The sequence below is a fragment of the Mixophyes fleayi genome, chromosome 2, assembly GCF_038048845.1.
Source record: "Mixophyes fleayi isolate aMixFle1 chromosome 2, aMixFle1.hap1, whole genome shotgun sequence".
In the NCBI taxonomy this organism is placed as follows: domain Eukaryota; kingdom Metazoa; phylum Chordata; class Amphibia; order Anura; family Limnodynastidae; genus Mixophyes; species Mixophyes fleayi.
In genome coordinates, this window is record NC_134403.1 from 35,468,550 (window position 1) to 35,483,542 (window position 14,993).

General features: G+C 44.9%; 1 protein-coding gene across 1 annotated transcript in view; it reads right to left on the reverse strand.

The window, feature by feature from the left end:
- Positions 1 to 3,253: 3,253 nt before the first annotated feature.
- Positions 3,254 to 14,993, reverse strand: part of MMP20 (matrix metallopeptidase 20) — a 49,402-nt gene continuing 37,662 nt past the window's right edge. The window contains exons 9-10 of the mRNA XM_075197659.1: positions 6,095 to 6,198; positions 3,254 to 3,434 (exon numbers count right to left, since the gene is read on the reverse strand). Of these exons, the coding sequence (XP_075053760.1) occupies positions 3,334 to 3,434; positions 6,095 to 6,198 (205 nt within the window). The 3' untranslated portion in view covers positions 3,254 to 3,333. The remainder of the gene's footprint in view (positions 3,435 to 6,094; positions 6,199 to 14,993) is intronic.

Below are 14,993 nucleotides of genomic sequence, written 5' to 3' on the forward strand. Positions count from 1 at the left end.
AATCTGCCCAAAGCAAAGCTCACCCAGCCATCAGGGGGTCAAATCTAAGGTTTGTTGTCTAATGTTATTGCCATTCAAGAGATCTGACATTTCATTACGGGTGTCACTATCTCTGTTGTCTTTGGATGACTTATACTGTAATTTTGTGTCACGATAAAAACAATAATAGAGTAAAGTAAAAATAGCTTTGTCTTACGAATTTGGTATATTTTTTCTTTGAGGACAAATTACTTAGAATAAAACATAGCTTGTTATATGTATGTGTATATAGTATATATGTGTATATACAACACAGTGTCTCTGGTCTTATCCTGGCATCTGTGTTCAAGGGCAGGCTAGGTTGGGGGGCAGGGGGGCACCTGCCCAACCCCTGGGGTGGTAAAATAGTGGGCTATCCTGGGCTGGGTCACTGGGCCACTTGCATTTTTTGTCCCATAAAATGTTCCCAATAGGCTTCTGAGTCGAGCTTTGCCCCCGGGCTAACATTTGCCAGCTCTCCTTTGTCTGCTTTTCGGATCTGCAATTAGCATTTTGTCCCTGCATCTCCTGCTTTGTATTCTTAGTGTGTAAAAGAACTGAGATGGCGAATTGTAATGTGTCACTTTATAAAACGGTATCTTTCCAGCGGGTGTTCCTAGTAAGTCTGGCGGTTTGAAATAAGAGACAGGAAAAGAGACGGTTTTAGTAAACCGCGGCCGCGCTTTATTACCATTACTACGGTAAAAAGTAACACAGAATTTCACTCGCACCTCTATGGGGCGGGAGCAGAAATCAGCGTTACTTCTGTCATAAAATATCCGCGCGAGGTGTCTCGCGGCTCTTCTGCAGGCACCTTGCGCGGACATTTTCTGAATCTGCCCCTTTGTATGAGAAAGAAGCAGCAATTACATTGAGAGAGCTCGTCATTACTGCTCCAGTTAGTTGAGGCTGATATTACACAATTGACTTAAGCCAGTATAACATCCATTGTATCACTTTCACATGCGCAGAAAGACACATCATACATAAAGTTTAAAATAAGTGTTTTTAATTTTACAGTTTAATTTAAATTTAAATCTACATTGTAAAATTCAATTTAGGGTACCCATATTTTTGTATAATAATACTTGGTTGCAGGGGCACTGTCACAAGGCATATGTAATATTGTATGGGTTCCAACAAATATAATGACTAATAAACAAAGGTCCTGGTTAACCAGATGAATGAATGCCGGCATTATGCATGGCAGTATGAACTCAATAAGGGTCAAGGAAACACTGGATTCTTACATGGCAGGATTGGCATGTTTCCATGTCTCCATGAACAAGTCACATGACTTAGATGCACAATATGTTTTTTGCAAAACCATGGAGACAATGGCAGCGCAAGGGCTTTTGTCATCCAAGGCAAAAGTTGCACAATCTAACCATTATACCAACTAGTGCCCCCCAAACATGATATCAGCAGTGACTTCATGCACTATATTAGCACTTTTCCTCCTTCATTTTACCAGCTCTGTGACCTCACTCATTATGGTCTATGCCAGTACTTTTCCCCATTGAATATGTTAGCTTGGTGCCCACTGAATATGCCAGCTCTGTTACCTCATTGGTCAAACCAACTCTTTGCTTTGGATCAATGTATGTGTTTATTTCATTGTAAATGTATTTCATTGTAAACCCAAGCTGCTGCAGCTGCCCTGCTCAGTGCCCTTATACGGGTGGCTCATACGCTCCTCCGCCTGGGTAGCAGCAGAACCATATATCTTGTAGGCAGATGCCTCTGGCCGGGATTGGATAGATCTCACCAGTTATTGTTTCTTCCCAGTTGCCCTTTACAGACCAGTGATGACAACAGTCCCAAATCATGTGCCTTGCAGCAGGGCCGTAACTAGGGCTGTGCGACAGGGGCGACCGCCCAGGGCGCAATGCTGAAGAGGGGCGCAATTTAGGAATATTTTAGGATAGAATTCTAAGTTACGGCTCTGCGCCTGCAGCCAGGTAGCGACAGTGACTAGTCTATAGTCCCCACAATATCAGCAGCAGAGTGTCTGTACATGAGCCAGAAATGAGGGTTGTGTCCACTCTGAAGGAGCCACTCGGTGGAGCGTAATTATAATCAGCATTTTGGACACAACACAGTTAACAACAGCATATAATAAGTTGACTACTGTGTTCCAGAAATTGTGCCTATCACAAGTGCCTTGTGTTCCTCCTTCTTGGACTGGTCCACCATGGACAGTAACACATTGTGCCAAATAATGTAGTAAATTTGTTATCACTTGTTATACATTTTCTTTCTGGTGTGCCAAATGTACGTATATATACCCCTTGCCTGTGGAGGCCTGGGTTATTAATTCGATTGGGGACCCCAGTATAATGGGGTCCCCTGTCCTTGTGCAAAAAAACTTTTTATAAAAAAAAAGTCCACACAATTGTAAAACAAACTCTAATTAAATAAAATACTCCCCTAACCCCTTGTTCACCAAGTAGGCATCATAGCGTGCAGGTGGGCAATTTCTTATGGTTATTTTTTGGGGTTTTGTTTTTTAACTATTTGCATTACAACAGATCAAGAAAGAAGGAAATATTATTTTATTGTATTTTTGGACTAAGATGGATCAGGAAAGAAGAACAGAAGAATAATATAATATAATGAATGAGCAGATGAGGGATTTGAGTTGTCTTTTGTTCAATTAAGTGTTTATTTTTAAGCTGTGTGTTATGTTTTGGTTTTTTTTTTTACTTTTTGGTATAATAGTCAATTATTTTAGTTTATAATACTAGAACCATTGGAGTGGCAAATGTGCCACTTCAGGGGGCTCAATATCTTCAATTACACTGGCCCCACATTCTGGTAGCCTCTGGGAGGGTCTGTGTGTTATTTTTTTTGTGCGCCACCTGCTGACCTTATTGTTCCCCTCTCCCCCCTCCCCCTCCCCCCCCCCACCCCGGTAGGTGCGCCCACGGTAGTGAAAACCCAGACTGTTAAGTGCTGGGAGGAGGAAAATTATTTATTTTCGAAGTTTGAAACATTGTCATGTGAGTAAAAGTTTAGGAGGACGCATGATCTTCACTTGGTGCAGAATTCGGGTGGAAATGACCTTGAAAATGTGTCCTCTCCACCCTTTATCTCACTACAATTACAAAATCTCATCTGCATTAAGAGCCCTAATCATATTATTTTTTTTAAAAAGTTAAAACAATTAGGTAATGTTTTTAAAAACAAGGTTGTTGCTGCAATGTGGTTATGTTCACACTTATTTTGTGGCAGACATTGTAACTTGATGTAATATTTCACACGATTTCTCATCTTCACATATGTAGCTCTTGCAACAACTCTCGGAGCTTTGTCTCAACATCCAATCCAGGACCCCGATTTCACAACACTAACCACATCTTCCTTCTCAATGTCGTACTTGTAAGCCTCTGGGCCTGAAAAGAAATAGATGAATCCTAAAAAAGGGAGAGAATGAAAAACAATTGTTAATACCTAATGAAATTCTACGTATGCAACTTAAATACCACCTATTATCTACGGGTGTACTTTTATATACATGCAGTATAATCTTTAACCTTTTCATATATTTTAATTTGCTTTCATGTTTGCAGATTAATGTATTCAGCAAGGGTGTTTTACTTTTCGTCCCAAAAAATAAAAAAAAAGAACTAATGTTTCTTCAAAATACAACATTTTGTCGGTGTTTTTATTAAACATTTTGAAAAATTAATTCTTCCAGTCAACTAACTTGAAAGAGCATAATCCCCTCTTTAATACAGTATCTGCCTAAATAGGACACCAGGGTGATTACCCCAAAATAATCTAGGACTTCTCCTATCCAGACTGTATTACAAGAATATTTCATTGCTGCCACTGTGTGTGTGCTGATTGTCCAGTGTACAGACATTGACCACCATTGAGTTCCCTGATATAGTCAGTGGCGAACTGCAGGGGGTGTGGCCGGTACTGCACCCGGAGTTGAGGGGGGGGGGGGGGGGGGTGCAGCTATAGAGGCTCCTTCTGAGTCCCTGGCAGATGTCCGCCTTGCACCCCTCAAGGCTACCGCTGTGCTCTGAAAAGAGCAGGGGGCAGTCCTCTTCCCAGCAGACTGCATACTCTGAAGAGGCCCCTTCTCTGCTCTTCTCAGAGAAAAGCGGGGGGATTACACCTGCATTTATGGGCCCCTACACAAACGTTGATATGGGTCCAAGCAATGCAGAGCCATAACTTAACATTTTAGCACTTGAGGCAAGGAGCATAACTGCCCCCCCAAACCTCAATTGTAGGGAAATGAATCTAAAATATTCATAAACTGTGCCCCCATTCAGCGTTGTGCCCTGGGCAGTCGCCCCTCTCGCACAGCCCTAATTACGGCCCTGACGCGATGCAGTTTTGCGACAAGTTCCGCCTCTTGCAATGGATTTACTGCACCCACATTTCCATGCAAGTCTCCTGTCTATCTATTGGACTGTAATGTGCTATATTTCATAGCACATATGGGTGAAACCTACAACTATAAATTCCTATCATAAATAGCATTTCAGGCAGACAGGAGGGTTATAGAAACCTGAGTCTACAGACTCCTCCAACCATTTCCATGTTGACTCGGAAGATGAAGCTGAGCCTGGTAGAGCCTGTGATGTAGTTTAGGGGGATTACAAAGGGATCAGATTGATAGGGAAGATTTTTAATTTAAGTGGATTACCTTTTTAAATCCAATGTCTATAGGATCATTGATCCCTATGAGAAGATGTGCAGTGTGCATGAGGTAGGATACGGAACATCTCGAAAAAACTAATGAACTGAGTGGTTTCGTGGTTGTGCTAAATAATCAAATTGCAACAAAAGTGAATGGGGGATTACATTATTCTCACATTAAAGTAGCTTCTATCATATAGTGCACAGCACTAATCATGGGAACAAATTTACAGTTCCAGGAATTTCCCCGCATTTATTTGCGTACCTCTTTTAATAACAATTAGTTCAGTTTCCTGGTTAATAATTTGTTTAAATATTGTTCCTGGTTAATTATTTAAGTATCCAACTTCTGTGTATGAGTCAAAGAAATAGATAAATGGATAGGCCGCCACCTGTCTGTAACTACTGCAAGGTCATTATTGTAAGCCACTGTGTGATACAGAATAGGATTTCTGCAATGGGTCCTCTTTACCATATATTGATTAGTACAGTATATAGTTACCCCAGACTATAAGCCGGGATAAATGTACATATCTGGAGTCCCTAGGCATTCTAACTTAGGCCGCGTACGGTACGGACACACGTTCGTACAACTGCTAACAGATGCAGGCCAGGGCAAAGGCCAGTGGCGGATCCAGGGGGGGCGATCGGGGCAATTGCCCCCCCTACCAGGGGCTTGCTGCCGACGGCTGCCCACTATGTGCAGGTCCGTTCGGCAGTGACAGGCAAGGACAGTGTGCTGCCCGGCTGCTCTGATTGTGTTTTAAACACAATCAGAGCAGCCGCAGAGCACACTGTCACTGCCGAGCGGACCTGCACATAGTGGGCAGCCGCCGGCAGCCTCAGAAGTCAGAAGGGGGCGGGGCCTAAATCGCCCCGCCTAAATCGCCCGGGTACACCAATTATCTAGATCCGCCCCTGGCACAGGTATATATAGTCTGTCCAAGATGTGTTACTTAATGGTGGTAAAATAGCGGACGATGAGGGTCGCCAGCAATAGTGAGCTGCTTCTGATTGGCTGTTTGCGAATGCTTCGCTGATGGTGATAGGAGCTTTCTTCGTTGCACTTGCATATGTTGTGTGCATTTGTAAGCTGTTATTCACATATGCGAGATGGGGAGTTGTGTCTTCTGTATCAGAGATGTTTCTGAAATTGCTTTTACCCCTAAGAGTGAATACGTGTATTGCAAACAAAACAAATGGTTATAAATATGGGCATAAGTATATGTAATGTGCCTGGCATAAACTGGTCACATATGCTACTGGCACAGACCTACACATATCTTGCAGCTTTTCATATGCCCGCAATTTGCGCTTGTGATTTGGGGCGCTATTGCGGCCAACTCCAGCCCCCTGATGTCCATGTTATGCCAATTTTTTTTTAGAACTGCTCCAGGTAATCAGCGGCGTCAATTACCATTTACTTCAACTGCTGCATCCACATTTCCTTCAACCCCAGAGAACTCATCGTCGGTGGTTTTCGGGTAATCCCTCTCCATGATTCGGTTTGCCTCGTCATAGCTGTGGAGAGAATATGAATTGGTGGCATTTGATAATCACAGAGGTAAATTGTACTTTAGTCAGAGACAAATTAAACTGGGATAGTATTTCAAAGCTATTGATACCCATGGCACTACTGCTGGTTTTTCTCTCTAGCAAAAGTTTTCAAGGTCTAAGTGAAATGATCAAGGTACGGGAAGGGTTTATCTGCAAAGAATTGAGATTCAAAGGACATTTTGAAGGTTGAGATGCTTATGAAGTGTTAGAGGCTTATCTGTGTGCAGAGGGCGTTGTGGAGACATGGTGCTAAGGCAGCTTGATCATCATCATCATCACCATTTATTTATATAGCGCTAATAGGAATATTGCTGTTCACCTATTTGAGAAAGTTATATCTGCAATGACGAAACGCGTCAGTCCCTTATACACGTGGTTGGACTGAAGAAGCAGGTTTATGTCGATCTTTATTTCTGTCTTTTTTTTGATGAACATGCAAAAAGACTGTGCTACAAGACTTGAGAGATGGGGACTAACGCCCGGATATATATGGAGAGACTCCAATTGTGAGCTGTCTGTCTGCTTGGATGGATATTAAGAAGGGGAGATTTTCCGCCAACAGATATTACTCCTAATCGGGTGAGATCACTACCAATGTCTCTCTTAATATGATTTTTCATTTCAACTTTGTGATATCCAATATGAGGAACAAATAAGATCAGGATTTATTATGACATTTGCACTATTGATTCATATCCCATTAATTACGTGAACTGACCATTCACTTTGGAACATAGGATTATGCATTCTGACAGTGTTTCAAACCAGATCTGAGCTCGGGCACTTTACCTGTGATCATGTTTCTGCAGGATACAGAGCTCATTATTTACATAAGGATTACCTGTCTTTTTGGAGGAACCCGGGACACTTGGATGCTAATTTATATTCATTGGTATTATTATAGTCTTTTGAGAGTTTTGTATTACCTTTAGTGTAGTATATTGTGCGATGTTTTGATGTAATAAATAGTCATACTTACTCTGCAATATTTATGCTGGTTATTTTTATTTTGACATTTAATATCTGATCAGTCCTTTGGCGCTCCTGTCCATGCATGTTTGATACTTGGTTGTTTTTAGGGACTTGCACCGCCAAAACAGGGGGCGACACGGGACTATGAAGAACGTTAGTTTCAGAAACTGCCATTTTAAATTAACCCTTTCAGTAGGAGCGCTTAAGAATATATTATATTTTATAGCAATAGGAATATGCAGCTGATCAGCAGGCATAGTATAAAAAGAAAAAAGGCCAAACACATCTTATATAAAAAAGGAAAGGTGGAAAGAGTAGAGTGAATAGAGAGAGGGAAAAGTGGGGGAGGAGGGGAAGTCACTGCTCAAAAAAAAAGTGAAGGAGAGTAGGAATTAATGAACCACTAGTATTTCTTAATTGTTGCACTTTAGTAATTTGTTATATGTGTCACACCGACTGCCAGCATGTAAATATTTCCTAATATCATTATTGTTTAAATTGATTGTATTTTAATATAAGTATATATTAATATGTGTATTAACGTTTAATACTGGGTCACTATTTTATTCTGTGGGGTGCTGTTATTTTTATTTTATATCTCTGTCACTCGCCGGGGTATCGGGCAGCCCACCTGCCCCCCGGCAAACTTACCTGACTCCGGCTGTCCGCTCCGTCCCGGGCGCCGCCATCTTTGATTCGGTTCTGCGCATGCGCAGACCTGCAACTTATAAAACCTCTGCTCGCATCCCTATTATCCAGGCAATTTTGGCACCAAATACAAAAGGCACCTCCTCTATACACTCAGTGCCTGTTCCTTTAGTTACCTTAGGTGCTAGACGTAGCTACCTCCTATCCTGTCTGCTTGTCTACAGAGCTTACGCTCCAATCAAGTACCTGCCTGCTTGTCTACAGAGCTTATGCTCCAACCAAGTACCCGCTATCCTGTCTGCTTGTCTACAGAGCTTACGCTCCAACCAAGTACCTGCCTGCTGGTCTACAGAGCTTACGCTCCAACAAAGTACCCGCTATCCCGTCTGCTTGTCTACAGAGCTTATGCTCCAACCAAGTACCTGCCTGCTTGTTTACAGAGCTTACGCTCCACCCAAGTACCCGCTATCCTGTCTGCTTGTCTACAGAGCTTACGCTCCAACCAAGTACCTGCCTGCTTGTCTACAGAGTTTACGCTCCAACCAAGTACCTGCTATCCTGTCTACTTGTCTACAGAGCTTACGCTCCAACCAAGTACCTGTCTGCTTGTCTACAGAGCTTACGCTCCAACCAAGTACCTGCCTGCTGGTCTACAGAGCTTACGCTCCAACAAAGTACCCGCTATCCCGTCTGCTTGTCTACAGAGCTTATGCTCCAACCAAGTACCTGCCTGCTTGTCTACAGAGCTTACGCTCCAACCAAGTACCTGCCTGCTTGTTTACAGAGCTTACGCTCCACCCAAGTACCCGCTATCCTGTCTGCTTGTCTACAGAGCTTACGCTCCAACCAAGTACCTGCCTGCTTGTCTACAGAGTTTACGCTCCAACCAAGTACCTGCTATCCTGTCTACTTGTCTACAGAGCTTACGCTCCAACCAAGTACCTGTCTGCTTGTCTACAGAGCTTACACTCCAACCAAGTACCCACTACCCTGTCTGCTTGTCTACAGAGCTTACACTCCAACCAGGTACCCACTATCCTATTTGCTTGTCTACAGAGCTTACGCTCCAACTAAATACCTGCAGATCCATTCACTTGTCTACAGAGCTTACGCTCCAACTAAATACCTGCAGATCCATTCACTTGTCTACTGAGCTGACGCTCCTTCAGCTATTCCGGTATTTCATCTACCCTTCATCGCTATTGACTGTCCCTTGTCTCCTGACTTCCCAATAGGGTCTCGCTCAGTACTCTAGCAGGGGCCACGACCTGCGAGCAGACGCAGCTAAGACCGTACTGCTTTGTGGCGGTTCCTGGTGAACACGTCTACTCGTTAGACTCCGCGCCCTGTTGGAGTAGCGCTAAACTGTACGAACCCTAGGATTCGCATCGCAAAGACCTGCTTATCGCTTGAGAACGTGACAATCTCTATCATTTATAAACTTGTTTTCTTATTCTGTAACCAAATCCTCCCACACCCTGAAGCAAGTTGTGACTAACTATTACTCTGTACTTATTTATATCCATCTTACCGGGGTTCATTAATCATAATACGTGTGATAAATTTCACATGGGTCGTTATATTTTGCAATAATCATTCCACTAAATGTTGACTCTTTATAATTCAAAATGCATGTCAGCAAATTCAGAAATCACAGTTCCTTAAAATATGTATTAAAATGACTTGTTAAAGGTGTTCTCCAGCTGTCAAAAAACATCTGTTTAATATTCATAAGGTAAATATTGCTTATTACATGGCTCATGGGAATCACTATTACAAGATTATATGTCATGAACATTTGAATATTTTAGTTATTTCCTGAATGGAGTGTGGGCAGGGGCATAACTAGACATTTGTAGTCCCCGTAGCAGAGCCCCATGTACCACCCAATGGTGAAAAGCCTCCCTCCACTGTGGACCCCATACCAGCTGCACCCTCCTGCACCTATGGCAATTATGCCCTGGTATATGAAGTATCTGCAGGGGATAGCTTGTTACCTTTGTAACCCATACCCACCAAGCTGGGATAGCCATCCTTTGATGAGCACGTTACCTTTGTAACCCATACCCACCAAGCTGGGATAGCCATCCTTTGATGAGCACGTTACCTTGGCAACCCATACCCACCGAGCTGGGATAGCCATCCTCTGATGAGCAGATTACCTTGGTAACCCATACCCACCGAGCTGGGATAGCCATCCTCTGATGAGCACGTTACCTTGGTAACCCATACCCACCGAGCTGGGATAGCCATCCTCTGATGAGCACATTACCTTGGTAACCCATACCCACCGAGCTGGGATAGCCATCCTCTGATGAGCACGTTACCTTGGTAACCCATACCCACCGAGCTGGGATAGCCATCCTCCGAGGAGCAGATTACCTTGGTAACCCATACCCACCGAGCTGGGATAGCCATCCTCTGATGAGCACGTTACCTTGGCAACCCATACCCACCGAGCTGGGATAGCCATCCTCTGAGGAGCACATTACCTTGGTAACCCATACCCACCGAGCTGGGATAGCCATCCTCTGATGAGCACGTTACCTTGGTAACCCATACCCACCAAGCTGGGATAGCCATCCTCTGATGAGCACATTACCTTGGTAACCCATACCCACCGAGCTGGGATAGCCATCCTCTGATGAGCATGTTACCTTGGTAACCCATACCCACCGAGCTGGGATAGCCATCCTCTGATGAGCACGTTACCTTGGTAACCCATACCCACCAAGCTGGGATAGCCATCCTCTGATGAGCACATTACCTTGGTAACCCATACCCACCAAGCTGGGATAGCCATCCTCTGATGAGCATGTTACCTTGGTAACCCATAACCTCGAGCTCTTCTATGCAGGCTACTTTTTTGCTCCTATAGCAACTGTGACCATTCTTTTCTCCATAGCCAAAGAACTCTGTGGCTACCACTTCTACCATGTCTCAACTACATAAGATATAAATGTACCCTACCATTATTTGAATTGATTTGCTTATGCAGCCATATCTTAGATAGAAAATCTGAAAAGAAAGAAATATGGAGCATCATGCTGCCTCTGCAATTTTGCTACACTAAGCCCTCGCCCAAGCACCCAGCAATACGTTTATATATATTTAAATATACACACACACTATATGGACAAAAGTATTTGGCGGCAAATGTTAATTATTGATTTGAGTTGTTCCAATCAGAACCATTGCCAGAAGTGTATAAAATCAAGCACCTAGCTATGCAGTCTCCATTTGCGAACATTTGCGTTACAAAATGGGTCAAAAGCAACTCAGCCACAAAGCAAAAGACCACGTAAAATTACAGAGCTGGGTCAACAACTGCTAAGACGCATGGTGTGTAAAAGTCACCAACGCTCTGCTGATTCCATGGCTGAAGAGTTCCGAATTTCCACTGGCAATAATGTAAGCACAAAAACTGTGCGTCAGGAATGTAATCGGTTTCCATGGCAGAGCAGCTGCATGCAAGCCTCACACAGAGCCGGACTGGCCATCTGGCAGAAGGGCCGATGGCTGCGTGGGCCAGTCCGGCTCCTGGCGCTGTCGGGTCCCGCCGATTTTAGTTTTGTGCGGCCACGCGACATGACGTCATGCGCGGCCACACAGGAAACCTCCCAATGTTCGGTTCAGCTGTTCAGGGCGGAGAGTCCATTCCAGCAGGTTGATAAGGTAAGTGTTTTCTTTTACTTTTAATATTTGAATTCCTTTCGGGGGATAAGGAAAATGGCACAGGGGGGACAGGGACAGTTACTGGAGGGGGAAGTGAACATGCTTGCTGGGGGTGGGGAGTGAACATGGCTGCAAGGGGGGGACGGGACAGAGTGAACATGGCTGCAGGGGGGACGACAGAGTGAACATGACTGCACAGTGGGGACAGAGTGAACATGGTTGCAAGGGGTGGACGGGACAGAGTGAACATGGCTGCAGGTGGAGGGGGCAGAGTGAACATGGCTGCAGGTGGAGGGGGCAGAGTGAACATGGCTGCAGGGGGGGGCAGAGTAAACATGGCTGCAGGTGGAGGGGGCAGAGTGAACATGGCTGCACAGGGGGGACAGAGTGAACATGGTTGCAAGGGGTGGACGGGACAGAGTGAACATGGCTCTCGGGGGGCACAGCTGGGGGAGACAGACCTCCCCCCCGCGCGACTCAAGGTGGGGGGGAGGTGTGCCACGCATCGGGGGAGGGGGGGTCGGGTGCCGCGAATCTAGGGAGGGGGGGGTCGGGTGCCGCGAATCGGGTCCCGGCAGCCTCTTCTCCTCTCAGTGTCTCAGTGATAGAGAGAGGAGGAGAGGCTGCCGGGACCCGACGAGCGATCATGTGACTCTTTTTTTTTTTTTTTTTTTAAATCTGGACTGACCGAGGAGGAGCAGCCCGCCGGAGAAGAAAGGCAATAGAAAGGTAAGTAAAACAACTGGAGGGACAGAGGTGGTGATGGTGAAGGGGCACAGAAGTGGTGATGGGCACAGAGGTGGTGATGGGCACAGAGGTTGTGATGGTGAAGGGCACAGAGATGGTGATTAGCACAGAAGTGGTGATGGTGATTGGCACAGAAGTGGCGATGGTGAAGGGGCACAGAATTGGTGATAGTGATTGGCACAGAGGTGGTGATGGTGAAGGGCACAGAGGTGGTGATGGTGAAGGGGCACAGAATTGGTGATGGTGATTGGCACAGAGGTGGTGATGGGCACAGAGGTGGTGATGGGCACAGAGGTGGTGATGGTGAAGGGCACAGAGGTGGTGATGGTGAAGGGCACAGAGATGGTGATTGGCACAGAAGTGGTGATGGTGATTGGCACAGAAGTGGTGATGGTAAAGGGCACAGAGGTGGTGATGGTGAAGGGCACAGAGGTGGTGATGGTGAAGGGGCACAGAATTGGTGATGGTGATTGGCACAGAGGTGGTGATGGTGATTGGCACAGAGGTGGTGATGGTGATTGGCACAGAGGTGGTGATGGGGATGGGCACAGAGGTGATGGTGAAAGGGCACATGTGGTAATTATTTAGGGGTGCCTTTTTCTGCAGCAGGGTGGCCTTGCTCTTTTCACATGTTAGGTACGCCCCCAAAGATGCAAGCCACGCCCTCACCTCCTTTGGCGCTGCGCGGCGGCACATGCTTTCACTTCTACGTAACTATAGGGGTATATGGTAGGCTGCAAAAATATAGTGCTATGGATTGTTTCAGGGAGGGGGCCCAAAAACAGTATCCTGCCTAGGGCCCTATGAGGTCTAAATCCGGCTCTGAGTGTGTGTGTGTATCATATGTCAATAGTGTGTGTGTGTGTGTGTGTGATATGTCAATAGAGTGTGTGTGTGTGTGAGTGAGTGAGTGATATGTCAATAGAGTGTCTGTGTGTGTGATATGTCAATAGAGTGTGTGTGATATGTCAATAGAGTGTGTGTGTGTCTGAGTGAGTGATATGTCAAAAGAGTGTGTGTGTTATATGTCAATAGAGTGTGTGTGTGTGATATGTCAATAGAGTGTGTGTGTGATATGTCAATAGAGTGCGCGTGTGTGTGTGATATGTCAATAGAGTGTGTGTGTGTGATATGTCAATAGAGTGTGTGTGTGATATGTCAATAGTGTGTTTGTGTATGTGATATGTCAATAGAGTGTGTGTGTGTGTGTGTGTGTGTGTGTGATATGTCAATAGAGTGTGTGTGTGTGTTTGTGTGATATGTCAATAGTGTGTGTGTGATATGTCAATAGTGTGTGTGTGTGTGTGTGTGATATGTCAATAGTGTGTGTGTGTGATATGTCAATATTGTGTGTGTGATATGTCAATAGAGTGTGTGTGTGTGTGTGTGTGTGATATGTCAATAGTGTGTGTGTGTGTGCGATATGTCAATAGTGTGTGTGTGTGCGATATGTCAATAGAGTGTGGGTGTGCGATATGTCAATAGAGTGTGTGTGTGCGATATGTCAATAGAGTGTGTGTGTGAGATATGTCAATAGAGTGTGTGTGTGAGATATGTCAATAGAGTGTGTGTGTGATATGCCAATAGAGTGTGTGTGTGTGTGTGATATGTCAATAGAGTGTGTGTGTGATATGTCAATAGAGTGTGTGTGTGTGTGATATGTCAATAGAGTGTGTGTGTGATATGTCAATAGAGTGTGTGTGTGTGTGTGTGTGTGATATGTCAATAGAGTGTGTGAAGTGGCGGCACACAGTTTACTTGCTTCTCATCTATGGATTGCGGCACCAAAAGTTCCCAAATTTCTCTTGCTGGTCCTGTACATACCATTAGCTGATACTGGTAAGCTCTATGCTACAAATAGAGAGTCAAGCTGCACCTAATACATATGTATCTCACGGGACACTGTAACAGTTACCTTTGCAAAAAGTACTGTAATATTATTATCTGGAATAGAGGTGGACCTGTGTGCTTTAAATGCCAGGGCTGATTTGTAGTCCCAGTCCGGCCCTGGCTTCACATCACCAAGACCAATGACAAGCATCAGATGGAGTGGTGTACAGCACACCAACACTGGACTGTGGAGCAGTGGAAACGTTTTCTGTGCAGTCAGTGTCGGACTGGGGCATGAAGGGCCCACCGGGGGACTGCAACGCTAGGGGCCCACCAGAGGGGGTGTGGCCAGCCATCATAGAGACGTGACCAGACACTAGAGGGGGGAGTGGTCAGCCCATGAAGGACAGCAATCACCATAGTGTAGTATGTAAAGAATGCAGTGTGTGTATAAAGAGTACACAGTGTTGACCTGTCCCTTAGATTGGGCAGAACAGTCACCAAAAATCAGGATTGTCCCACTAGACCAGGCTTGGCTAACCTGTGGCACTCCTGGTGTTGTGAAACTACAAGTCATAGCATGCTTTGCCAATATATAGCAGCTTATTGCTGGAAGGGTATGCTGGGACTTGTAGTTTCACAACATCTGGAGTTCCACAGGTTAGTCAAGCCTGCACTAGACTCAGAACATTTGGCAGACTGTCCTACCTGTTCTTGTCACTTTTACCACCTGTGACTGCTGGTTTCTTTAGTTGTGGCATGTCTGGATCCTGGAATGTTAAGGGCTCTATTTGGAAAAAATAATGGGTACATTTAGAAACGGCAACCATCCCTGCCATTAAATCAACAGCACCCACATTTAATAATTAGGCCTCTCTCCAGCCTCA